The 25,889-nt window shown below is 34.5% G+C and overlaps 4 protein-coding genes across 4 annotated transcripts in view; all 4 read right to left on the bottom strand.

Annotated features, from left to right (window-relative positions):
• PolE2 (DNA polymerase epsilon subunit 2) overlaps nucleotides 1–7,992 on the bottom strand; it is a 12,935-nt gene extending 4,943 nt beyond the window's left edge. Inside the window, exons 1-9 of the mRNA XM_080175792.1 lie at nucleotides 7,835–7,992; nucleotides 7,564–7,637; nucleotides 7,294–7,425; nucleotides 6,968–7,022; nucleotides 6,745–6,818; nucleotides 6,211–6,391; nucleotides 2,218–2,371; nucleotides 1,296–1,384; nucleotides 115–324 (exon numbers count right to left, since the gene is read on the bottom strand). Coding sequence (XP_080031918.1) covers nucleotides 115–324; nucleotides 1,296–1,384; nucleotides 2,218–2,371; nucleotides 6,211–6,391; nucleotides 6,745–6,818; nucleotides 6,968–7,022; nucleotides 7,294–7,425; nucleotides 7,564–7,637; nucleotides 7,835–7,909 — 1,044 coding nt within the window. The 5' untranslated portion in view covers nucleotides 7,910–7,992. The remainder of the gene's footprint in view (nucleotides 1–114; nucleotides 325–1,295; nucleotides 1,385–2,217; nucleotides 2,372–6,210; nucleotides 6,392–6,744; nucleotides 6,819–6,967; nucleotides 7,023–7,293; nucleotides 7,426–7,563; nucleotides 7,638–7,834) is intronic.
• Orc5 (origin recognition complex subunit 5) lies at nucleotides 7,929–17,432 on the bottom strand. Its single transcript, XM_080175811.1, has 12 exons — nucleotides 17,280–17,432; nucleotides 16,493–16,577; nucleotides 16,112–16,217; nucleotides 15,728–15,791; nucleotides 15,441–15,498; nucleotides 15,100–15,166; nucleotides 12,173–12,288; nucleotides 11,919–12,071; nucleotides 11,487–11,554; nucleotides 11,176–11,293; nucleotides 10,151–10,289; nucleotides 7,929–8,416 (listed from the first exon to the last, which is right to left on the bottom strand). The coding sequence occupies exons 1-12, from the start codon at nucleotides 17,407–17,409 to the stop codon at nucleotides 8,228–8,230; spliced, it is 1,293 nt and encodes a 430-aa protein (XP_080031937.1). The 5' UTR covers nucleotides 17,410–17,432; the 3' UTR covers nucleotides 7,929–8,227.
• Nucleotides 17,421–23,003, bottom strand: RfC4 (replication factor C subunit RfC4). The gene is made up of 10 exons (XM_080175819.1): nucleotides 22,861–23,003; nucleotides 22,688–22,756; nucleotides 21,805–21,877; nucleotides 21,142–21,342; nucleotides 20,688–20,781; nucleotides 20,158–20,244; nucleotides 19,439–19,600; nucleotides 18,526–18,603; nucleotides 18,017–18,116; nucleotides 17,421–17,707 (listed from the first exon to the last, which is right to left on the bottom strand). Exons 1-10 carry the CDS (start codon nucleotides 22,958–22,960, stop codon nucleotides 17,661–17,663), a joined length of 1,011 nt encoding a protein of 336 aa, XP_080031945.1. The 5' UTR covers nucleotides 22,961–23,003; the 3' UTR covers nucleotides 17,421–17,660.
• Nucleotides 22,967–25,889, bottom strand: l(2)k10201 (zinc finger protein 511 lethal (2) k10201). The gene is made up of 4 exons (XM_080175802.1): nucleotides 25,706–25,889; nucleotides 25,206–25,330; nucleotides 24,605–24,965; nucleotides 22,967–24,265 (listed from the first exon to the last, which is right to left on the bottom strand). The coding sequence occupies exons 1-4, from the start codon at nucleotides 25,887–25,889 to the stop codon at nucleotides 23,601–23,603; spliced, it is 1,335 nt and encodes a 444-aa protein (XP_080031928.1). The 3' UTR covers nucleotides 22,967–23,600.

Genomic DNA, 25,889 nt, shown 5'->3' with positions numbered 1-25,889 from the left:
TTACTATAACACAAGTAAAAAACTCAATTGTTTTGAAATTCTATAGGTAAGCTTCATTGAAAATAGAATTTATTAGAAATATTTTGCTAATTCTACTTAATTGGTTAGACTTACCTTTAATGAATTATTATACTGAACACCAGACTGACTGTGAGTTATAAAGTTTCCACAGAAAACAAACATAGTTGGTGGAATATTTGCATAACCCGCGAAGAGACGGCGCAGTCGTGACTGTACATCCGGCTCGTCCAACCACACGTCGGACATAAAAACAAACATGGCGTCCGTGTTTTCATTCTCAACGATTTGCAGCTTTTCTGACATCTAAAATTTAAGATTTTAATTTGATTACATGAAGGATGAAGTCTAAAGACAAAAATGTCTATGACTAGATATTATTTTTAAAAGCGAAGCTTTTCTATAATTAGGGTCGGTCCGTACGTCCGTCCGAGATAGATAGCTTTTATTCGTTATTGTAGGCATGTTAGAATTGTCCTATCGATTTCAAACTTTGCATGATGATTCCTGTAGGAGTTAGGTACGATTTAGAAAGCGTAGCAACTCTATAATCATTACCAGAATGTCCGTATGTCCATTTTAAACATGTTGATTTTTCTACTTTTTTAACAACAAATTTTTATGTGATCGAATTATCCGTTTGATCTGATTTTTGATATATTGATTCCTGGGACAACAAAGAACAATAGTATAAGCAAAGCAACTCTATAATCAAGTCCTAAAAATGTAAGTATGTCCAAAACATTATCCTGTATTAAGCAGTTTTTCAAAAATTTACTTACAATTTTGATTCGACTCTTTCGATACTTTTATATTCTGATTATTCAGTTCAGACACTAGACAAGTGTTAATGTCCGTTTCAGTGCTTCGCTTTTATGGATGTTGTCATCCTTGTTTTTTTCTCTAAAAGTTATATAGATATTTTGGATCATGGAAAGAAAACGAAGTAGCGAGTTTTGTTGAACTTTTACAGTAGCTTTTGGTAAGTTATCTGGTTAGGTAAATGTTATTAATTGCCCCGCAGGGGATAGAAATAAGAGAAAAGCTACTGTGAAAATACGACGAAACCCGTTACTTCGTTTTCTTTCCATGATCCGACATTTTTTTAAATAGGTACCAATTACAATTATGTTAGCCTTGTGTATTATATTATCCAATAAAATTCTAATAATAATCTAATATTCCAATAGTAGCCTAAACACATCTAACCTAAACCTAATTACAAGCTGCCAACGCGTCACACTTGACGCTAAGGTAATGCTAAATATAATATTTACCTTGGCGGAATGATCCATTGGTCCGCCGAAAAAGTTAGTGTTTCCGAAAAACTTTCTAGTCACTGAACTTTTCTCAGCCGGAGGGAAACCTAAGATATTACAATTAAGTCTTTTTGAAACCAAAAAGAAATATAAAGGACGAGCAGCAATCATATTACCTTTTCAAATATTAGTTACGATTATCCATTTCTAATTCCGTCCCCTAAGGGGGGTGGGGGGGGGGGGGGGAGTTTGTACAGTTATAGGAATAAAAATTCAGTATCAAATTTTGGCCTGGCCATTTGGGCTTGTTTTTAAAGTTATCAACCTAATTCTTTTTGTAAACTCTCTTATAAAATTGAAAATTGAATTTTGGGACTTTCCTTCTATGCGCTAGTGGGGCAAAAGAACCCCCCAAACACTAAAAGTTATGAGCTTATTTTTAAAGATATCGAGCTAATTTTTGAAATGAAACCTATAAGAGAGTTTACAAAAAGAATTAGGTTGATAACTTTAAAAACAAGCCCAAACGGCCAGGCCAAAATTTGATACTGAATTTTCATTTCCTATAACTGTACAAACTCCCCCCCCCCCTTATTTAAAGCTAACGTGTAAGTGTTAAAATATCTATCGGCAGTAGGTATTTAAAACAAAATTAAGATTTTTTCTCGTATTCATTCGAATCCGGTGGATAGGAACCGGCTTTCATCCATACGAAAAAACTATGTCTAGCATCGTATTATATCCAGTTTACTACGAATATAAAAATGTACGATCATAAGATTAAAACCAGCTTTTTTAGTCGGTGCCTTCGGCACCTCGGGGCTAAAAAAACTGGTTTTAATCTTACAATTGTACATTCTATATCCGCGGAAAACTGTTTATAATACGCTGCGAGAAATAACTATTCTCGATGAGAAATCCTTCTACGTGAAAAACCTACCTAGGGCTAGAACATGAAATATTTCATCATCAAACCATCCTTCCGCCAGGACAAAAGAGTTCTCGGTGTATAGACCAGTATGAAACTTGGCCTCACTCAGGTCTAGCTTCACCACACCACTTGGATCCTCCAAGTAGTAACAGCCGTGGGTCATCTTGAAATATAACCATTCAAATAAAATTGTTTTAAAAGGCGACAACTTTGTCAATGAGGGGAGTGATGCATTCCAATGCAAATTGCCAAAAACCTGCCACGACCATAAATCATTTTTTCTAAAAAATGTGAATCTTACTTGCAGGGCGACCACTCCAAAACCAAATAAATATAGTATTTTTATAGTATATTTTTTTAATCCATATAGTATATATAGTATATTTTTTCTTACTCATATAGTATGATATAGTATCGGACTTTGTTTTATTTAGTAATACATCCTTATACTAAAGTAACAGGATGTCTGTGTGTCTGTGTGTGTGTCTGTACCGAAGGATCTCGCTAACCGCTGAACCGATCGGGTTCTCCTTAACAGGATAGCTTCTCATAAGTCCCGGGAAGGTTTATAACTATTTTGGGGGAGGGTACCACCACCCTCCCAAGAGAAATGACAAAAAAATCATAAAAATTTCAAATTTAGAGGAGACTTCAACGTCAAATAAGGTGGTATCGTACATAAAAAATTAACTTTAACAAACAACAACATTTAAAGTGCCACTAGAGGCCTCTAGGGGCGTAGCCGCTAGTAGTATATAAATCTCTTTGATTATTAGCAGGGATCGGAAGCCTCACGTAAGCCGCGCATAAGCCTCAGTTTTAAACCTGCTTGTGAGCAGAAAAAAAAATTTCAGAAAGAAGGATTGTCTGCTAAAGAGCCGTTTTATACATCCAGCTGAATTTTATTGTGATAAAATCACGATTTCACTGAGGCTTACACGCGGCTTACGTGAGGCTTCCGATCCCTGATTATTAGGCTAGGTATTAATATGAGTCTATAGGTCATTAGGGATAAAAGTTTACTTTTGGGGTAGAAATTCACGTATATTTAATCATTTTTTGGATAGGTCTCCAGGTTCAGGTGCTGCAGGCTAGCTGGAAGGTGGTTTCTGAACAAGTAAAAAAAATTTAAATTTCTGTTTGAAGAGTTAGAGATCAACTTATTAAACAAAATATGTATCTTTATGTTATTAACATATCTGAAGAAAAAAATTAAAATTAGACTCCAATTTATGGTCCTGCAGGCCTCCAGGTTCACTCTGGACAGGTGAAAAATTCAAATTTCTTATTAGAATAGTTAGAGGTCAACTTATAAAACAGAAAATGCATCTTTTTGAATGTTATTAATATAACTGAAGAAAAAATTAAAATCGACGTCCAAGATCTGGTTCTGCAGGCCTCCAGGTCCACTCTGGACAGATAAAATTCAAAGGGGGGAGGCGGATGTGCCACTTTTTGAAACCAAAAGTAAAACGTGGATGATCTCAGCGCATAAAAGAGTTATAACTCTAAGATTCGGCACAGCAGTTGCTTTTATGGTGAACAATATTGAACTGTGAAGAAACGGCGGCGGAACCGCCGCTCTCGCCGAAAACCGCCATTTCCCGCCGATTTTTTTTCCGTTTTTTCACCAAATTAGACAGTTCTCAATCATCGTAGATAAACTTTTTTTCTAATAAAAATTTCCCTTATATTTTCAGTGATGTCATGTCAATATTTAAAAAAAATTGCAAAAAGTGTAAAATCTTACAAGTGTCAAGTAAAATATAAGCAAAATTATTATAAAAAAAAGTTTATCTCAGATGATTGAAAATTGTCTATTATGGCGTGAAAAGGCAAAACAAAATTCGGCGGGAAACGGCGGTTTTTGGCGGGAGCGGCGGTTCCGCCGCCATTTCTTAACAGTTCCATATTGTTCACCACAAAAGCAACTGCTGTGCAGAATTTAAGAGCTATAACTCTTTTATGGGCCGAGATCAGGCACGTTTTACTTTTGGTTTCAAAAAGTGGCACATCCCCCTCCCCCCTTTCTTGTTTGAAGAGTTAAAGGTCAACGTATAAAACAAAGTATGCATCATTTTGGATATTTTTTTTACACATTTGAAGAAAAAAATGACATTTAGCCTCCAGGTTTAAGTGCTGGAGACCCTCAGGTGGACTCTGGGAAGGTAAAAATCAAACTTCTGATTTGAACAGTTAATGGAATATTTGTTAAACAAAATGAGCTTATATTTGAATGTTATTTATATATTTTAAGGAAAAATTAAATTAGCCTCCAGGTTTAGGTGCTTCAGGCCTCCAGGTGGACTTAGGTTAGGTTAGGTTTTAGGCTAGGGAGCCGAGCGCTGCGGCTAGGCAGGCAAGGGGGCCGAGCGCTGCGGCTAGGCAGCCTAGGGAGCCGAGCGCTGCGGCTAGGCAGCCTAGGGAGCCGAGCGCTGCGGCCAGAGATCATAGTTCGCTGTCGGAGGGGGGGGGGGGGGGGGAGGAAGAACTCAAATTTTCAAAATTGAAAAAAAAATTTCTAAAAGGATAATACCGGTTAGTTTATTAAACAACATAAGCATCTTTTTTAGATAATATTTATGTGTTTTAAAGAAAAAATGACAATCGACCTCCAGGCTAGGTTAAGGTGCTGCAGGCCCCAGCTAGATGGACTCTGGACAGGTAAAATATTATGTTAATATATAATAATATGTTATTATTATCCAAATAAATGCATATTCTGTTATATAAATTGACCTCTAACTCTTCATATAAGAAATTTGATTGTTTACCTGTCCAGAGTGGACCTGGAGGCCTGCAAGACCTGAACTTGAAGGCCGATTTATATATTTTCTTCATATATGTTAATAAGATCAAAAAATACATATTCTGTTTTAAAAGTTGACCTCTAACTCTTAAAATAAAAATTGTATTTTTTACCTGTCCAGAGTGAACCTGGAGGCCTGCAGGACCTGACCCTGGAGGCTAATTTTCATTTTTTCTTCAGATGTTAATAACATCCTAAAAGGTGCATATTTTGTTTAAGATAAATTGATCTCTAAATCTTCAAACAAAATTTTTAAATTTTTTTACCTGTCCAGAAACCACCTTCCAGCCTGCAGCACCTGAACCTGGAAACCTATCCAAAAAAATAATAAATCAAAGAGAACTAATACCCAAAAGTAAACTTTTATCCCAACTAACCTATAGTCTCACAATAAGACCTAGCTTAATAATCACGGAGTAGGCGAAAGTGGCAAAACTTTTCGCTCCCTTAAGTTAATTCTATGAAAAATAACTGATATTTAAAACATAATCACAAACAATAATATATTTTCAGGATTTTCTCAATTACTGTAGAGCTTTATGCATTTTTGTCATATCACAATATTTTTTTATGGGTTATTTTAGGTTAAGTTGGGTAAGTCAAAGGTTAACGATTTCCCCTCAGAGATAAAGCCCCCCCGCAGGGGCTAGAAATAGGAGAAAACCTACTGTGAAAATAAGACAAAACGCTCCTTCAGAGGCGTTGTCTCAAAACTGACAATATTCGTTTTTGTTATTTAAATTTAATATCATATAGTATATATAGTAAATTTTGGTCAAATAAAGGTAATATTATATAGTATATATAGTAAATTTTTGTCATATAGTATGATATAGTATCCAAACTCATCCTATATAGTATAAATAGTATATATAGTATGCAGTGGTCGCCCTGTACTTGACAGATAAACTGAAATTCTGCTACTTCAGTATTTAGATAGTATAGATAATTTTGATTTTTTGTAATAAGCTGTACAAACAGTCTAGAACAATCACATTGTACATAAGCAACGCAGCATTTACAAAAATAAAAACAAGATAAGTATAGTCAATGTATGACCATGACCAATACTGCCAATAATCATCTTAATAATTTTGTTATAAGCTAGTCTATTATCAATTTAATACTAAGGAAGGAATTCCTTGATTTAATTAAAGAGTAGAGCTGTTTTAAAAAAAAAATATTTGATTAACCTGTGTCAACATGCCAAGAACAATGACATTATCCAATCTCTCAACAGTGCCGAGGAGAAACTTGACAGGCTTGAGACTGTACTTCTTCACCTGGCTCTCCTCCTCCTGTGCAGGAGTCTCCGTGGTCTTGGTCGTGGAGAACAAGTCATGTCTAGCTGTACGCTGGTGGATATTTGTATACCTTAATATCAACATTTTTGAAAGAATTGCAGTCATTCAACTCAACAGTCAAAATTTAAATTGCAATAATCCTTATATAAAAGTAACAGGATCTCAGTCCATCTGTACCGAAGGATCTCGCTAGCATCTGAACCGATATGGTTTTACTTTTCAGGTTAGCTTCTCGTAGGTCCTGGAGGTTTATACCTATTTTGGGGGAGGGTAACACCATCCTCCCAAGAGAAATCGCTCTGCAAAAAATTACCCGCCCCCCGATCCCAACAAAAAAGGGGCGTAGCCGCGAGTATGTAAAAAAAGTACATAGATAACATTGATACACTCATTTCATTTTTTTCTAAATAAATTGTGTCCTACCTGTCCAGAAATAGTCTGTTTTTCAAACATGCACCTGGAAGCAATTTGGCTTTATCTCTTCCTAAAGCCTCATCCTAAAAAATATTTATATAGAATTGATTTTTTCCCCAAGTAAATGGATTGGAAATAACATCGTATTTGTAAGGATAGTTTTTGTATTTTGCTTCACTTTCTTAAATATTTAATTTTATTAATAACATAAAACAATTATGGTTTATATTACCTTCAAAAACTTTTTTCTTTCTGCAGAGTACAAATATCTTGGGGCATCGAATGAACTGAAAATACATAAATATATTATATATCAATTTTAGTTAATATTTACAAAACGATATAACGATATAAATGGTTTCTGATGTTCTTACCCAAAAACACTCCATTCTTAACGTTGCTATAATTGTACTACTGCCTCGTCAAATCAATGACATGTAAAAATGGTTGGAATCAATGACCCTTAATCAGGCGCAAACCAATTCAAGGGTAAATATTAGATAATCATAATGTTCTCAACCATTCAACTAAGTATTTAAGTTAAGAAGTAGAACTCACTTAATAATATTTAGAAGATTTTTATTTTCATCAGCTCCCCCCTCAGCTGTACATTCATTGACAGCTTTCTCAAGAATACTTCTGTCTATAACAGCTGTTTCAAGCTTCTCTTTCTGCACTTGGAACAGAATCCTTAAAGAAAACATAATGTTAGCATATAAAGTGAAGTATTCTTCCAAATTAAAATATGATACTGCGAATTTATTAGTTTGCATACCAAATACTTTTTCAATACAGATGTCTGTTTTAATATTAATCAAGTTTACTTACTTTTGAATCCATTCCTCCCGTTCCTCTTGGTCTTGTACAGCTGATAATAATTCTGCAAGATACTTCGAGCCTTCCTGCAAAGATTAGATAATTCTTTGGTTAATGACTGGTTTGAAATTATCTTCACATATTGGTTCAGCGGTTAGCGAGATCCTTCGGTACAGACAGACACACTGAGATTCTAATACTTTTATAAAAAGAATCTACCTTTGAAAAACTAAATTGCCAAACATGTATAGAGATAAAACAATTCATTAACAATATATTATACCTGTTTCAAGTTAAGTCCATTCAGCTTAAATATTGCCTGCACCCTCTGTTTTATTTGTTTATGTAGCACTGACATTTTTATAAATAAATTAACATCTAAAATACAGCATATCACAATGTATTATAAATATTATTTAAAAGTTTGTAGGTAAGAATCATTTCAGGTACAATAAATAATTTTTATATCAGATTATCTTTTTGTTTATCACAATAGTTTAATAAGCGTAAAAATAGTTAAAAATATTTTTTATAAAGGTAAGGTGATTGTTTGAGAATCATGAATTATGAAACAAATTGAATATAAAAATCTTTGATTGGATTAAACTATTTAATAAAGAGAAGTTTGTTTCTTTAATTCCTTTTCTAGTTCAATTGTTTTTATATAAATCTGTATCTACTGGCAGTACAAATATTTCTGGATGTCAAACTGACAGTTTCTGGAGACAGACCTCACAAATTCAAAGTCCACGTTGCACCTGTACTTGGGCTGCTCCAGGGTGTCGTTGCCGATGGCCGTGATGAGCTGCAGCCTCACCAAGCTTGTGATCTGGCTGTAGATGTTGGCTGTTGGGTTTACAGGATCCTGCATTAAAAAAAAATATATATATCCATCTTTAATTGGTAATTTAATTTATAGATTAAGTTGCCTTCGAAGTTTGGACTAATTAACTCAAGACACATTAATAACAAGGATGACAACATCCATAAGTAGCGAAGCACAAAAAATCGTCGATTGGAATACGTAGTAGATTTAAAAGGTTTTTACTAAAATCAATAATAGATTTATTGGATAAAATAAACATGAAACCTTGTTTTATTTTGCATGATGACGATGGTCAAAGTAAATTATATTAAAGATGCTCATAACAATGGGAAAACTTATTTTGATACAGATATCCCATAAAAGTTTGAAAATTGCATCAAAATATACAAAGATATGGGGAAATATGTAAAACATATAAAAATAGCCAAAAACCTGATAAAAGGCAGTCTGGCCGTCATGGTTGTTTTATTAAAACGACAAAAAATTTAATTTTTAAATCCTTGACTAAAAAAAATTGGAAAATCGGACCATATACACTGAAGATATGGAAAAAAGTGTTAAATATATAAAAATAGCCTAAAACCTGCTAAAAAGGCAGTCTGGCCATCATGGTTATTTTGTTTAAAAGACGAGAAATTTAATTTTGATATATATAACTGAAAAATTTTGAAAATCGGACTATAAACACTGAAGATATGGAGAAAAATGTTAAATCTATAAAAAAACAGCCTAAAACCTGCTTAAAAGGCAGTCTGGCCGTCATGGTTGTTTTCTTCAAACGACGGAAAATTTAATTTTGATATCTATAACTGAAAAAATTTTGAAAATCGGACCATAAACACTGAAGATATGGAGAAAAATGTGAAAAATATAAAAATAGCCTAAAACCTGCTGAAAAGGCAGTCTGGCCTTCATGGTTGTTCCTTTAAACGACGGGAAATTTAATTTTGATATCTGTAACTGAAAAAATTTTGAAAATCGGATCATAAACACTGAAGATATGGAGAAAAATGTGAAAAATATAAAAATAGCCTAAAACCTGCTAAAAATCGGTCCGAACGCCAATGATGTTTTATAGTCAATTGTGCTCCTTAATGATGGGAATGTTGTCAAAAAATTTCAGCATTCTATCTTTTATAGGAGCTGAGTAAATCCCATTTCCCCCATAGCGTTACGGACTGACGGACTGACTGACGGACTGACGGACGGACAAAGTGAATTATAGAGTAGCTTCGCTACTAAAAATATACATAAATAGCTAAATCTTAGTGATTCCATGAAAACATCATATATCAAATATGTAAGGAGAGAAAATAAAATAATCCAAGGGGTAAAATGTTTTTTTTTGTGTTAAAAAACGATTGCATAACAGAAGAGGCTCAAGTTTTTGTTAATTGAAGTGTTAGTTTAGAAGTCAAATAGTGGCTAGCTATCCCATAGATGTCTCTATGAGCACTTGAGTAAAGGGGCGGAGGGGAAGAAAAGTCGACCTTCCACACAGTAAAAGTGTTAAAAAATTCTTTAGGGGCGCATTTTTTCTACGGGTGATTTCTCTTGTGTGGACGGTGGTACCCTCCCCAGAAATAGATATAACCCTTCTTTGGACTTAAACTTAACCGTAAAGGAGAACCATATCATTTTAGAGGTTTACAAAATCCTTTGATACAAACACACACATCCTATTACTCTTATATAAGGAAAGGATCTTATATATTTTCTTCAATCTTGTTTCTACATTACCTATATCATCTACCGATAAAAAAGCTAAATTACCTCAACGATATTGTAGAAAATAGCCAGAAGTCTTTCAAGTGGGAAAGGTTTAGGTCCTGTCAACTTGCTGTTGTACTTGTCCTTAGCCTTCATACTCATCGCGGATTTGCGCTGCTTCCCGTGAGTTTTCACAAAGAATCTGAAATACACAGTTTTAATTCTGATTCAAAATTGAAGTTTCTCAAAACTTGGGTTGAAAAGGGCGTTTATATCTCTTAATTATGAAATTATGTAGTAAGAGAATAAGAATCCATTCATCATTCGAAACTGATTAAAATCCGGTGGATTAGAGCCGGTTCTCATCCATACGAAAAAACTATGTCTAGCATTGTATTATATCCAGTTTTCTACGAATATAAAATGTACAATCATTAGATTAAAACCAGTTTTTCAGCCCGTGCCTTCGGGATCTCGGGGCTAAAAACAACTGGTTTTAATCTTATTAGAGTTATAATTGTACATCTTACGAACAGCTGTTTATAAAACGATGCGAGAAATAACTATTAAAAGTACCAAAGTGCATATTTAGTGTGATTTAAAGGGGGGGGGGCGAAAGTGACACTTTTTGAAACCAAAACTTAAAGTCAAAGGAACTCAACTAAAAAAAGAGTTACAGGTGTGACATTTTGCATGGCAGTTGCTTTATAGGGGTACAATATGGAACTGTGAAGAAACGGCGGCGCAACCGCCGAAAACCGCCGAGAAAAGGCAACAAAAATTACGGCGGGAAACGGCGGTTTTCGGCGGTTGCGCCGCCGTTTCTTCACAGTTCCATATTGTACCCCTATAAAGCAACTGCCATGCAAAATCTCAGACCTGTAACCCTTTTTTTAGTTGAGTTCCTTTGTTGACTCTTAGTTTTGGTTTCAAAAAGTGTCACTTTCGCCCCCCCCCTTTTTACCAGGATTTCTTTCAAGAATTTTTTTTCTTGCTTAGTTACCTACCTACTTGTTTTAGAACCTAAATTGACAGAAAAATGGCCAAAAAATAAGAGAATATCTTCAAAAAGTTACTACAAAATCTACCTTTTATCAGTACGTTGAGGATTATAGGAAGCCAGGTATGCGGATATCAACAAGAACTTGGAGTAGTAGGGCAGCTCCAGGCACTTGCGGGTTGCTATCACCGGGGCATTTGCGCTTCCTAAACAAAATTCAACTATAAATATAACAAAGAAAAAAACAGATACAAAATAATACATACAGAGATTTAGTTAGGCTAGTGAAGTTTCAAGCAACTTATTAAAGATTGTTTTTTCTTATGTAGGTAATAAAGAAAATAATCCTTTATCCTTACAGTTGTTTTTTTTCTGAAAAAAAAGTTTGGAAGTAATTACCGTTTTCTTTATTTTCCTCATCTTCTTTAGCCTTCAAAGCTTCTTTTAACTGGCTGCTTTCTACCTCTCTGAAACATTACGTTTTCCATTAAATAATATAAAAGTAAATCATGAAAAGATTTCGACTTTGTTAGTAGTATTGAGATTTTGGCTAGAGTGAAAGATCTTTTAAATGGCTAGTCTCGTGGAGTTTTGCTGTAATAGGAAGTATATATATATCTTATATTTGTTCTAGGCTGTTTTCTTGCTTCTTGGGAAGTCTTTAGTAGCTACATAGGAGTGCAGCATAAAACCATTGTTAGTATAAAGATTTTAAACACAAGGTAAACCATTGAAGTCTTAAAATTTGTACGCTTGATAGAAAAATGATCAAATCAGGTGTTCATTTTAAATAGCTCTAAATTAATGTTTAAAAATAACTTGAAGGCTAACCTAAGATTTACAGTGCTGATACAGTTATTGAGTTGTTTCTCAATATTAAACCAGAGTTTTCTTGATTCTTGTTCAGAAATCTCACCAGACTCAACGGGAGCACAGTAGTCGGGGTAATTCACAAGAGCTATGTGCTGCAACTCGGTCAATGATCTAAAAAGAACATTATTTATATAGTTGCTACATGTGCTTATTAAAAAACTTCTTTTCTTGTGTTTTTATTTCAAATACAACATCCAATAAGGAAAACATACCTGGAAACAAAGTAGAAAATGGGTATAAGCAGGGAGACATAAGATCCTTTAAACTGAGTACTTCTCTCTCCTGGTAAACCTGTCACTAACAAATCCTGGATTTCTTGCTTTGTATACTGAAATATAAGAAGATTAGTTTTTAACAAGTTACGCAGAATTCCATGTAGACAGACAAATATACATCCTGCCACTTTGGAGGAAATACAACCATTTACTGCATAAGACGACTGAAAATAAATTTCTAATGATTTTATCCGATGGCCAAGAAATTTAAAATGGGAGAAGTCATTTTCTAGTAAATCCCGTAAAGGTGTGTGTTATAAGGCCTAAAAATAGTAGTAGAACGATAAGGTGCTCTAGATATATGTATTCCCTATTGAATAGAACAATAGGGAAATTTTTTTTTTTTTTTGATAACCGTACCTGGATTATCTAAAAAAAATACGAAATTTCTATCAAACGCTTTGTTTGGCTCAAACTGACAAAAATTAAAAAAAAATATAATTATAATAAAAATGTTTTCTATAGGTACAAGGTAAAGGTTAAGAACAATCTATACCATTAAACAAAGGAAGATGTCATTCTTTACAGGTTGATTTATTATAATTATATTTTTTTTTATTTGTGTCAGTTTGAGCCAAACAAAGCGTTTGATAGAAATTTCAGATATTCCAGGTACAGTTATCAAAAAAAAAAAAAAAAAATTTCTTCCCTATTGTTCTATTCAATAGGAAATACAAATATATAGAGCACCTTATCGTTCTACTACTATTTTTAGGCCTTATAACACACACCTTTACGGGATTTACTAGAAAATGACCTCTCCCTTTATGGGGCCCTACAGTAGATATACCACACTTTTCTGGGATCTTGCCAAGTCAAGTATCAACTGTTGGGAATATCAAAGGATGACTCCATGCAAAATTTGAGCCGGATCCGGCCAAAACCGGCCGTGAATTTTATAAAAAACCGGTTTTTTCCGGTTTTTAGGGGGTATCTGTAAATCGATTCAGCTGGAGCAAAACCGGTTGGAGGTACAAAAAATTTTACTTCACATGAAATTTAGCCAATGTAATTGCCTACAAAAATGTACTTCATCATCAACTTGATTGGACAACTCTTTCCCCTCCTAAATGTCCATTAAAATCTCGGAAACGGCAAAAATCGCCAAAAATCACGCCTTCGGCGGCGAATAACGGCTAAACGGTTAGCCGGAGGCGAATGAAACATAAATAAAGAAATGTCCGCCTCAAAAGGTTGTTGCACATCAAAGATTTGCTTTAAGTCTCTAAAACGACTCCTTCCCCTCCTTTAAGGGGAAAAAATGAAAAAACATGATTTTCAAAAGTATGCCCACTTCGTGGGTGTGGGGGGCACTGAACCTGTCACCCCAGGGTCACCAAATATAAAGTCTAGGCAGCCCACAATGCTGAATTTTCACCAAGTGAAAGTCTTGTGTCATTATCTCTTTTGATAAAAAAGTTATTAATTAATTAAAATTTCAAATTGTGATTTTTTGATGGATTTCTTTGATGAAATGTCAGGCCAGTCAATTTTTAGGCCATTTTTTGCGGTTTTTAGGCCGTCACGCCAAAACGGTTTGAGATAATCTTACAGGACCTTTTGCCCAACCTAAGTCTGGTTATTTGTGAAGTCTAGGAAAAAAAATCAGACTTACGCAAAAGATTATAATTAGAATCTTTACACAGAAAAATGGCACGAGGTGAGTGATAGAGGGGGCAAAATGAGCCGACCAGTGATTTTTGACGGCGCGCAGCGACGTCGTGCTTCATCCAATCCGGGATTTTTTTTTCTTAGACCTCACAAATAACCAGACTTAGGTTGGGCAAAAGGTCCCGTGAGATTATCTCAAACCCTTTGGGCGTGGCGGGCCAAAAACCGCAAAAAATGGCCTAAAAGTTGACCAGCCTGTCATTTCATCAAAGAAATCCATCAAAAAATCAAAATTTGAATTTTTAATTAATTAATAACTTTTTTCTCATAAGAGATAATGACACAAGACTTTCACTTGGTGAAAATTCAGCATTGTGGGCCGCCTAGACTTTATATTTGGTGACCTTGGGGTGACAGGTTCAGTGCCCCCCACACCCACGAAGTGGGCATACTTTTGAAAATCACGTTTTTTCATTTTTTCCCCTTAAAGGAGGGGAAGGAGTCGTTTTAGAGACTTCAAGCATCTCATTGATGTTGAACAACTTTTTGAGGCGGACATTTCTTTATTTATGTTTCATTCGCCTCCGGCTGACCGTTTAGCCGTTATTCGCCGCCGAAGGCGTGATTTTTGGCGATTTTTGCCGTTTCCGAGATTTTAATGGACATTTAGGAGGGGAAAGAGTTGTCCAATCAAGTTGATGATGAAGTACATTTTTGTAGGCAATTACATTGGCTAAATTTCATGTGAAGTAAAATTTTTTGTAACTCCAACCGGTTTTGCTCCAGCTGAATCAATTTACAGATACCCCCTAAAAACCGGAAAAAAACGGTTTTTTATAAAAATTCACGGCCGGTTTTGGCCGGATCCGGCTCAAATTTTGCATGGAGTCATCCTTTGATATTCCCAACAGTTGATACTTGACTTGGCAAGATCCCAGAAAAGTGTGGTATATCTACCCTACAGCTACACCCAAACACACAAACAAACCTTTTAGAGGTCTTTAGAGTCATAGAAATGATGAGATTTTAAAGAATTATAATAAGCTTAGCAGTAGGAAAATATTAGCAATGTTAGGTTTAAAAAAAAAAATATTAAAACCGAGTTAGAACATTAATTTTTGGGTACTTATAAGAATGAAATGTCTTAAACATAAATATATGTAGGTAGAGATCGAACAGTAAAACAGACTGCGTAAGTACTCGGACTAATATAAAACGTACAACAAACATTGAAATATGATTAATATTATCACCTGTGGGAAATTAATGATGAAGGGGGATGGTAGTCCTCTTGTTGGTACAAATCTATTCCAATCAATCCTATAATTGTGTATTCGCAGTTTAATATAAAACTTTGTCAGTTATTTTTTTTATGACGGCACCAGGATGGTTTCAACTATTTTTTTTTTTAAATTGAAGTAATATGGTTTTTATTAAACTGTTAAGCTGTCCCCTTCCTCGCAATTCAAATACAGATTCCCTAGACACTAGGGGCACATCCGCTTGTTAATAATTTCAAAGTACCTTTTACAAACAAACAAAATTAATTATATTTAAAATTTTGTTTCGAAAATATTAAATTAAACAAACTTACTTTGATTCCCAGATACAGCAAATATTGAGTTCTGTTAATTCAGCAAGTCGGGTGAATGCTAAAAATAGATACAAATTGATTTATTTTACAACTTTTTATTAATTAAAACGTTTAAGTTAAAAATGGCAAATATTAATTTAGGGTCAATTAAATTCTTCCTCCTTACTTATTTATGTTGACTATTTAGCATAAACTTATGAAAAATAAGAGGTGTGTGTATTGTGCAAGTCTTTGTGAACTTTCATCTCGTTTGTCCAACACAGCATATGAGTAAAAGATGTTTTTACCTTGTCGTAGGTAATTATCAGCGTCTCTAAATCGTTCACTTTCTTCGAATAAAATCACATGAACCTAAAAAAGTACCTATGTAGCAATATGCATTTTTGTAGCACATAAAATTGATTTCATTCCTACAATAGGATATATGAATATGATCATTAAAAAGTTGGTCATATTTGCTTGTTTGGTTATTTGGCATTATAAGTGCAGCTAAACTTCTAAAAACAGACAGAAAAAACTTACTACTTTATATAATACTCACTTAACATACAGCTAAACTTCTAGAAACAGACAGAAAAAACTTACTACTTTATATGATACTCACTTAACAGTAGTTTTTTTAAACTTCTGCTTTAGAGACACTTTTTTTTCTCTGTTAAATTAGTTTTTACCTGTTTTGGATCTAGATTATTTTTCAATTCCATAATAAAATCACAGATATTGTCACATTTGTCAACTTTACCGGTCAGCTTGCTTAAAATTGTCTCAAACAACAACCTTAATAATATTATTGATTTAACGAATTTATATATCAATGAACATTTTGAGGCATAAAATTCCTGATTATATCACAACATTCTTAGAGTAGCTAGATTATAGTTAACTGTTTTTATGAGTAACAATGACAGTAAATTCCTTTATTATTGGCAATTGTATGTATCTAAAACTCAACTTAAACCAAAGGCAAAATCTCCAATCTAATCTATTAACCGCCCCCACCCCCTTCCCTCTTTATGGATAAAAGTACAGTATAATGTACAAACCAAACATACCTGATATTATATAATTCAACGCAATGGAACACTGCATGATTTATTTCTTTTGATTCCAATAGCCACCTCACTGTGTGTGTTTTACCTAAAAATTTTATTTGTAATGATTGATTGATTAGCCATAGTTTCTTAGTGTTTGGGCCTAAGTATTTATGGAGTAGGCTGAGACACTTTTGTAAAGCCACTAGGGCTATCATATCAAGCTCCTCGTTCAAGCACATTATGACTTGACCCGCTGTCTCATGAGAGCTACTCATTATTACCTCATCCTGGCCACGCCGAGTATGGCAGGTGTCCCAAATTAAGTCACCGTAATGAATGACGCTCTCCGCAGAGGAGCTTGGGATAAGGAAAGTACTGATACTATGTACTATACTATTGAGAATCCAAACTTACTCAATAATCCCCTTCTAACACAACCAGGGGAAGTTGCGTGATTATTATTGCGAATGAGAAATTCGAGTGAACACACGGAGAATTGAACTCGAACTCTCACTACCGTAGTTCAGTGGGTTACCACTGAGCCACGGCGCCCCTTATTTGTAATAAATGAACATATTAAAAATACATCTTTTATATTTTAGATCAAGTTTTGCAAGTTTGAATGTCATTGCCCTTATAAAATAACAAAATAAACCAACTTTCTTGCTGAAAACAGTTAATTACAAACCAATTTCAAACAAAACTATGGAACAAAAACAGACAATTAATCTATTACGGTCCGACTGACTAACAGACATGCACTGTAATAGCTTCGCTCTTACAACAAGCGACTTTATAGAATTACCAGTACTAGTCAGCCCATATGTAAAAATAAGGGGAGGTACTTTAGCTGGCGTATTATCTGGGGGGCATAATAATATCTCCAATAATTGGATTTGTTTCTCCCTGCACAGGGGCCGACACAGCTCACTCATTTTAACACCCCTCTGAAATTACATATTTTCTTAACATTTTTTCAATTTTAACTGGCATCTTTAAAAATAATAATACAAGTTTAAATGGATAGGTAGGTATATAGGTATCACAATAATAAGCGTAATTTAAAGGTTTTACATAAATTCATACTTCTAAGTATTTTAAAGATTTTAGGTTCTAATTCTGTAGTGATTAAAACGAGCAGGTACTTTTCTTAGATATATTTTTTGTTGATGTTCTGAGAGTGATTTTAATCTTTTGTTGTCAGTGAAACCTGGCACAGTCTTGCTAACAAACCTAAAAAATGAATAAGTTTTTTTTCTCTCTCTTGTACTTGTAAAGTGTATTTCGATTAAGGTATTTGACAATATACTGATAATTTAATAATTTGAATCGTTGCAAGGTTCCATTCCCTTTCCGGGACACATTGGAAGGATACCAGAAAAAGGATCCCTTAACAGTCCAGCATATTACGAGTTGTAGTGGTACAGGCACTCAGATATCCTCTTATACATATATATATAAAAAATTTAAAAAAAGATATAACTACTTTTCTTTAACATAATTTGAATCAGAATGAGTACAAGACTGGGAAATGTTACTCACCAGAAAGTTGAAGCAAAGAGGAGGCTCCCTGCATCAGCAACAAATGTGTGCTTCCAATCTCCTTGATAAACTCAAGCTTCAAAAACTCAACAATATCCTGGTGTATGAAGATGCCGTGTGGGGTACATTATATTTTGCAGGGGAAATAGCGAGATATTTTGAGAAATTCTGATAGTTTCATCTGTGACCAAAAACAGCACTATTGAAACTGACAATAAAAGAAGGACAATTACATCCATTGTGTAAAAGTGGCTGAGCATTGACATTTTATAACAAATATTAACACTAAGCTACACAGTAAATATAGAAAATAAATTCGTTGAGCCAATCTTTAAAAGTAATTTGAAGTAAATGAACAAATACTTACAAAATTTCTACGAATGTACCTTTTTTGGTCATTATTTTTTAATCGATGTAAAAGTGAGACAGCCAGAAGAAGGAATAAGCCATAGTTATATAGAAGCTTTGAAAGAACAAGAATTAAGGAACACTACACGGCATCTTCCCTGATGAGTCTTACAGACACGGAATATGTTTGTGATTATATCTTCTGGAGAATACCCTAACTTCCATAGGTGGGCTAAAACCTTACATGGAGTAAACGGATAAATAAATTTAAATTTAAGATGTAATTGTACAGCTACTCAATAACTTCGCCTTTAAGATGAAATATTTCCATAAGGAAAAGGATAAGAGGATGAATACTCACCCCCTTTTCATGGTAAAATACTACTTCCCCATCCCTATTTTTTTAAAGAAAATTAGCAGACGAAAATTAAAAGCCGCCCAGGGCTTTTTGTATGTCAATCATAAATAATAATGTGAATAAAAAGAAAAGCTACATTTAGCAAACAGCCGTGGGCGGTCAGAATCAGCTGAATGTTTATTATGAAAAAAATTTCCCTTTTTTAGAAATGAAAGGATTTATCTTTCATGCACAAATTTTTTAAAATAAAAATAAATTCTTTGTAATTTTTAATTAAAACATTAAAACGACAATATCTAAAAGTAAAAAGTAAAAAAAAAGAGTTAAAAAGTTAGTTAAAAAGTTTTTTAGATGTTGTTATTTTAGTATTTTTTATATTTAATAACAAAATTTTCTTATTATTTTTAATTTAAATATTATATTTTAATTATTAAAACTTTACATATTAATTTTGTAATCCTCCCATTTGAAAAGTGGTGGAATAGCAATAAAATTTAGCGCGGCAACAGCGCTAATTAGGCCCCTGGGCCCACTGCCTATTTTCGTCTTCTAGTTGCTTCGATTCCTCTCTTTTATTTTTTTCTCTATGCTTATTTCTTTCTTATTCTTAATTATTATCAGAATTGAAAAAATATGACTTGCGACATATAATCCACTCCCCCTTTGTTATTTGCATCATTTCCATTTTACCCAATTATTTATCCTCTACTGCCTGCCTTATAAGCCTCATCAATGTCAGCCTTGACACAATGTGTGAGCATGTCTTTGATAAGCAGGGGGTGGGGCTCATCACACACCTTGAACACATTGTCTGACTTCACAAAGCCAAATCCTTCGTATGTAGATTGAAGGTTGTTCAAGGCTTGTCTCATATCTCCCTAAAAAGTAAGATTTTCTATGATAATAAAAAAGAAGTAGGTAAGGGTTTTTGGTTAAAGCATAAGATCTTAGAAATGGATTAACAAATAAGTGTGTGTCTAAAAAGACACACAAACATTTGTCATAAAAAAAGGCAAATTAACGAGTTCTTAGGAAACATGTTTTCAGAATTTGGCATTCTATTCTTTACATTGAAAGTGTGTCAGGGGTGTATATTCTGCACTAGATTTATTTTTTTTCCCCTGCTACAAATTTTTTTATTTTTCTTCCCCCCCCTAGTTTTTCCTCACCAAGTAGGGGGAAAATGGAAAAATATTTATTAATAATATTAAAGAACTCTATATTTTATTTATTTTATCCCTCCTACCACACATTTTAAAAAGTTTTTTTCACCAAGGAGGGGTGGGAAATGGAAAAAATGTTTTCAGTATTCTTAAATTTTACATTTTTTTCCCCTCAAACCACTTATTTTTTATTTCCCCCCCCCCCCCCCCTGAGCAGGGGATCCCATGTAGAATATACACCCCTGAAGTGTGTGTAGACAATTTTTATCTACCTGAGCGGTAAAGACAATAGCCTCCAGACCATCATCACAATATTCAACATTCTCCTCCTTGCATACTTCTTGAATCTTTGCAAGTACCTGAAAAAAGTATTCATTTTCAGGGGTTAAGTTATAACAAATCTCACCTCTAGTATCTAAGAGCATCATTTAAAGAACTTTCGGATATAGTTCCTTTAGAGACATGGCCTCTGAAGGGGCGTTTCGTCATATTTTCACAGTAGCTTTTGATAGGTTATTTAAGGTTAGGTAATTGCCCGCAGGGTGAAAGCCCCCCACCGGGGCTAGAAATAGGAGAAAAGCAACTTTGAAAATACGACGAAAAGCCTATTAAGAGGCGATGTCACGTAAGGGACTACTTCCGAATTTCTTTCCCCAATTATAAGTATCTTCCCATTTGAAATATAGAGCTTGTCCAATTAAAAGATAATCCATTCGATTCTGCAGTAAGCCAAAACCACACATTTCACCTTTTAAATATAGTGATCACTGAAATTGAAATTGACATACTCATAAATATTGACCTGTGCGTCTGAAAGTTTGCTGTATCTCAGCATAGCACATCTTGACTGAATAGGTTCTATAATCTTCTCACTCGAGTTACAGGCCAGGGCAAACCTACAATTTAATTTCATATCAATTAAATAAGATTTTAGGTAGGTATAAAACAAAATAAACCCCTTTTGACTATTTGTAAAGGCCAGAGAAGGGGATTCTGGACTCTTAATTAAAAAGGTACCCAAAGTCATAAAAACACGATTTATAATTCGAAGGCTTAAAATTTTGGATACAATTTTTTTCGATTGGTTGGTTCAATAACTTGCAGTGTGCTATCTTCATCTTGTCGACCAAAAATTTTGAATTACAGAAGGAATAATTTTGTTTATCCTTTTGGATCCCTGGTCAAAGCCAGAAAGCAATTTTGAAGGGTTGTTGGCTACCTAATGATCATTCGTTAATAGTCAATGGCAAACAAACCTTGTAGTTGATGAGTAGAGCTCCATAGTTCTCCTGAGAGCCTGCTGGGCAGCCTCAGTCATGCTGTCAGCCTCGTCCAGGATGATGATCTTGTGCCTGCCAGGTGGCAGTGTCACCTTCTGCTGGGCAAATCCTTTAATCTTTTGTCGTACCACCTCAATACCTCGCTCGTTACTGGCATTCAACTCAAGTACAGCTTCCCTGAAAAATTTAGCAGTTTTAAGAAATTAAAAGCAAGAAAGGCTTCAATATTTTAAATTATTTAAAAACTTTTAGTAGTGATACTTCTCTATAATAGAGGTATTCCATACGTTCAAATTCATAATCGTCAAAAAACGAGTCACAACACTAAAGCATGGGCGATTTTCTATATGTTTTAATGAATGTTGTTAACTTATTATTCCTGTGGTTTTATTATACTTTAATGTCTTTTTAATCGATTTTGCACCAGATTATCATATACTCTAATAAAGTAACACTTGTAGCGTACTAAATTACCCATCCCCTCCCAATAGATGAACAAACTGACCTATAAATGAAAGGGAAATGGCAACCTAAATTGACGATATATTTTCCCTGTCATATTATCCACGTATGTTCTATATCCATTGTTTTTTCTAATCTATTAGTACCTAACTCTTAAGATATAAATATAAAACTTACTTGAAGCTAGCTCCAAGAAGATGACGGGCAAGACACAAGATTGTTGTAGTTTTTCCAACACCAGGGGGCCCAGCTACAAGCAAAAACAAATTTTATTTATATGTAAGTTAGGTAGCAGGGCTTCTTTGAGTCTTTGACAGTAAAAATGTCAGTTTACATAACTATCCTTCTATAAAAGTAACAGCATGTTTGTCTCTCATAAAACAGCTGAACCGACATGTTTCTCCTATACAGTGGATATTCTCATGCAGGGGTGTATATTCTGCACAAGATTTATTTTTTTCCCCTGCTACAACATTTTTTATTTTTCTTCCCCCCCCTAGTTTTTTCTCACAAAGTACGGGGAAAATGGAAAAAATATTTAAAGAACTCTATATTTTATTCATTTTATCCCTCCTACCACACATTTTTTAAGTTTTTTTCACCAAGGAGGGGGGGGGGAATGGAAAAAATGTTTTCAGTTTTCTTAATTTTTACATTTTTTTCCCCCTCCAACCACTTATTTTTTATTTCCCCCCCCCCCCCCTGAGCAGGGGATCGCATGTAGAATATACACCCCTGCCGAAATGTTTCTCCTATACAGTGGATATTCCTATGTCTCACGGGGAGGTTTTTAAGCATTTTGGGGGTTACCTATATCAACCCCCCCAGGAGAAATCACCCTAGGATAAAATTCCTACTTTTTCAAACTAAAATTAAAAATCGAGGGTCGAAACTCCACCACCCCTTTCCTCCATTGGAATTAGGGGCATAGCCGCCAGTAAGTAATAAAAGCTAAGGCAATTTTTCTATTATCACACTTTTTCTAAGCATCCATTAAGACAAATTCTTGATACAAATGAAACTAGGTAAAAAATGTTAGTAGGTAGTAAAAATATTTTACCAATGATAATATTTGGGACATTTCCTTCTCTCGCAAACACAGACAGACGAGCAACAGTCTCTTGATTTCCTGGACAAAATTATCAAATTAGCTGATTGTTTATGAAGATTCCTCTGACCAATAAGAATCTACTTGATTTAACTCATATAGGAATGTAGAAAATGCTCTCCTACCTACAATTTGATTAAACTCAACAGGACGATATTTTTCGATCCACGGAACATTTTTCTGGTGCTTCGCGCCAGCCTTGGACTTTTCTGCTTCCACAGACATTGTTAATCTGGAATATTATTGAATAATTAGCTGGGGGAGGTTTTAGTCCAATATCTTTTTATCCGAATTAGTAACAATAAACGAAAATAGATTAAATATGTTATTTATCTGGGTATAGGTAGGTTTTCAATGAATCAATATGTTATTCAAGAATTAGAAACTTGTAAATTAAGCCGAAAAAAGGATGAAAATTAAATGCTCGTCTAAATTTTAATTCTGCTATGGTAAAATGCAATGTTTTTTTAATCCAAAAATATTAGGTAGGCAACTTTAACGGGATTGGTTATTATAAATATAGAACATGTAACTGTTAAGTATTATATATAATATATTAGTATCATTAATTTGATATCATATAGGTATTCATTATCAGCTTTGAATTTCAAAATTTATTCATAAAGTTGGATTGCGCCATATAAAGATGAATTTACCTATCGTAATTAAAAAAGCACAAAATGTTGCATTGCCTGAAGCACTTTAATTTATATAATCCTAGAATAAGTTATGAGGAAATATTTTGAATTTCAAAGCTGCTTTTCAATTCAGTACATTATTTAATAAGGTTTAAAATATATATCCATTATCTTAATACATATGCAAACTTGACACAACAAGCCACTTTTCAAAACAAAATAAACTGTTAACTATTGGTATTTGGTAGGCTGTGTAGAAGGGAACTAAAATCACTGTTTTCCAGATCCATCTGTTTGCCCGGGCTCTTAGTTTGATACCAGGCCTTCCCCTTATTTCCACTGCCACGGTTAAAAGCTTTGGCTATGCCAACTCCAAACGAAAACTGTTTGGGCACCCTGGAACTGTTGGACCGAACGGGTATCTTGCTTTTTCGTGGACTGTTGGTCGCGGAATCACAGTCAACGGACAGATTGTTGATAGAAACAGGACGTGGACTAGTATCTAAACTTTTTGGGGCTGCTAGATTACCATAACTACGCGGGCTTGAGATTGTACACCGCCGACTGCGTGAATTGCCCTCCGAATCTAATTTCAAGGGCGGCACGTTGGCATTCACAGCCGACTCATACCCGAATCGTGGACTAGGAAGTTCGGTGACAAAGGAATTGCCGTTCGCCTCCTTTTCGGCGCGTGGCGAGCTGATGGTATTTCGCCTACCACCTGCAGATGAATAGGTTGACTTGTTGAGTAGAATATCAGGAGTATCTAATTTTGGTGAAGGAAGCCTGGCTAATGATATTGGCCGCCTACCTGAGCTAGGCCTGCTGGAATCATTCTTGTTTCTACGCATCACCACGCTCGAAGTGGAGGTTGTTGACACATTGGTTACTACTAGAAATTAACATTATTCAAGACTCTACTATTATTACAAGTAGGAGTAATAAGTTGTTTATGTGTTGTGCAATATCACGAAAACGGCTCAAATTAATATGCATTTAAAGCTTATCCCCCCCCCCTTGATTTTTTTAATAAGAAAAAATCCTTTTCTCTATTGATAGAGATTTTAGAGGCTAGGGCCAGGGGCAAAGTCAACAGTAAACCTAAATAACAGAATAAAATTCTGTACTTTCATTTAGCATATAATTAAACGAAAATATCATTGTAATTTACAATTTTGTTTTTAATTCTTGAGAAATTCCAAAAAAGATTTAATAAAATTAATGTTAATGCCTGGTGATGTAGTAGATACATTTGAAGTCTCTCCATCCACCTCCATTATGCTTGAAGTCTTATCTCCAGACTTAGTAATTTGATTGTTGTCTTTTTTATTCAGACCATTATCACCGTTCAAATCAACATCCATCTTTGATTCTCGCAGTGACATGGACCGTTTTTGCTTTTTATTTGGCTTTTTCTGATTGGACGTGGGTTTGGCACCATCAAAACGAAAATCTGGTGGGAAATCATGGCTGGTAATTGCATGGTCTCTTCTCTCTTGTGGAGTCCAGAATTTGGTTGAACAAGTGGGCAGGAAGCACTCATAGGAAGCTTTCTTCTCGGCTAACGCTGCGAAAAAGGAATCGTGACATTCCTGAAAATTTAAAAAATTTCATAATATTCTGTTGTTAAATATTGACGAAAATTGTAGGTTATGAAACTTACAGGCTAGAAAGAAGTATTAGAAGGCAAGCTTTAATGCAGAAAATAGAAAAGCTGCGTAGAGGTTGTATTCTCTTAGCTCTTTGAGTGACTGACCATAGGATGGACGGACTGGTAAACGCATATGTTTATATAGAATCTTTGCTACACAAATTAATATATGTAATCTTGCCTGAATATGAAGATGTAACAGGTGATTGCTGGGAAGAGATTTACGACACACAGAGCAACTGTGCACATGAACTGCACGGTAATGGGCTTCACTCTCGTATACTTGGTTAAAGGTCATTCTACATCCTAAATTATAATCGTAATTAACAATTTAAAATATAAGCAGATTAAAAAAAATAAACATTTATGCCCATGAGTACTTAGTCAAGAATATATAGGGATAAAACAATGGCCGATAAATTGATGTAAATTACCAATGATACTCAAAAATACCCTTTCTATAGTTTACAATAAGTGGTTGAAACGTTTGGACACTCAACTCAATAAACAAAGAAATCAAAAATCAAAAAGTTATAATAATCAGCCCAATGTCCAATACCTCCCAAGATTAGCATCAACAGGCAAGCCACGAAAAAGAAATTGTAAGTACGGGCTGACCAAATAAGGGGAACCGGACAAGACCCTGGAATAAAAGTAGCTGCGCTACTAAAAACATATTACCTGGAGCACTACACTGAAATTCTTGATACTCTTGATGTAAAAACTCCTCCACGTCTTGAAGAACAAGGAGGATTGGTTCATTCACAGCGCAGACTTCATCTCCGGATTGAAAGGTAGCGTCGCCAGGGGACAGAACTCGAGTTCCCAGACGGGCTAGGTAACCCCAAACATTAAAATCTGCCAT

This window comes from Acartia tonsa, chromosome 1 (genome assembly GCF_053477335.1).
Source record: "Acartia tonsa isolate MP-2025a chromosome 1, ASM5347733v1, whole genome shotgun sequence".
NCBI lineage: Eukaryota > Metazoa > Arthropoda > Copepoda > Calanoida > Acartiidae > Acartia > Acartia tonsa.
The sequence above is the reverse complement of the archived record's forward strand: the minus strand, read 5'-3'. Positions and strand labels throughout refer to the sequence as shown.

Excerpts from the sequence above, each read along its gene's own strand:
- Orc5 (XM_080175811.1), bottom strand. The coding sequence starts at position 17,409 with ATGAGTGAGCTGTGTCGGCCCCTGTGCAGGGAGAAACAAATCCAATTA. Across the intron at positions 12,289-15,099 it reads TCATCATTAATTTCCCACAG|TATACAAAGCAAGAAATCCA; the intron begins GTGATAATATTA and ends CTTATATTTCAG. Across the intron at positions 10,290-11,175 it reads CCTCAACGTACTGATAAAAG|ATTCTTTGTGAAAACTCACG; the intron begins GTAGATTTTGTA and ends TGTGTATTTCAG.
- RfC4 (XM_080175819.1), bottom strand. The coding sequence starts at position 22,960 with ATGTCTGTGGAAGCAGAAAAGTCCAAGGCTGGCGCGAAGCACCAGAAA. Across the intron at positions 22,757-22,860 it reads TGAGTTTAATCAAATTGTAG|GAAATCAAGAGACTGTTGCT; the intron begins GTAGGAGAGCAT and ends AATTTTGTCCAG. Across the intron at positions 21,343-21,804 it reads CTTCTTGGAGCTAGCTTCAA|GGAAGCTGTACTTGAGTTGA; the intron begins GTAAGTTTTATA and ends TAAATTTTTCAG.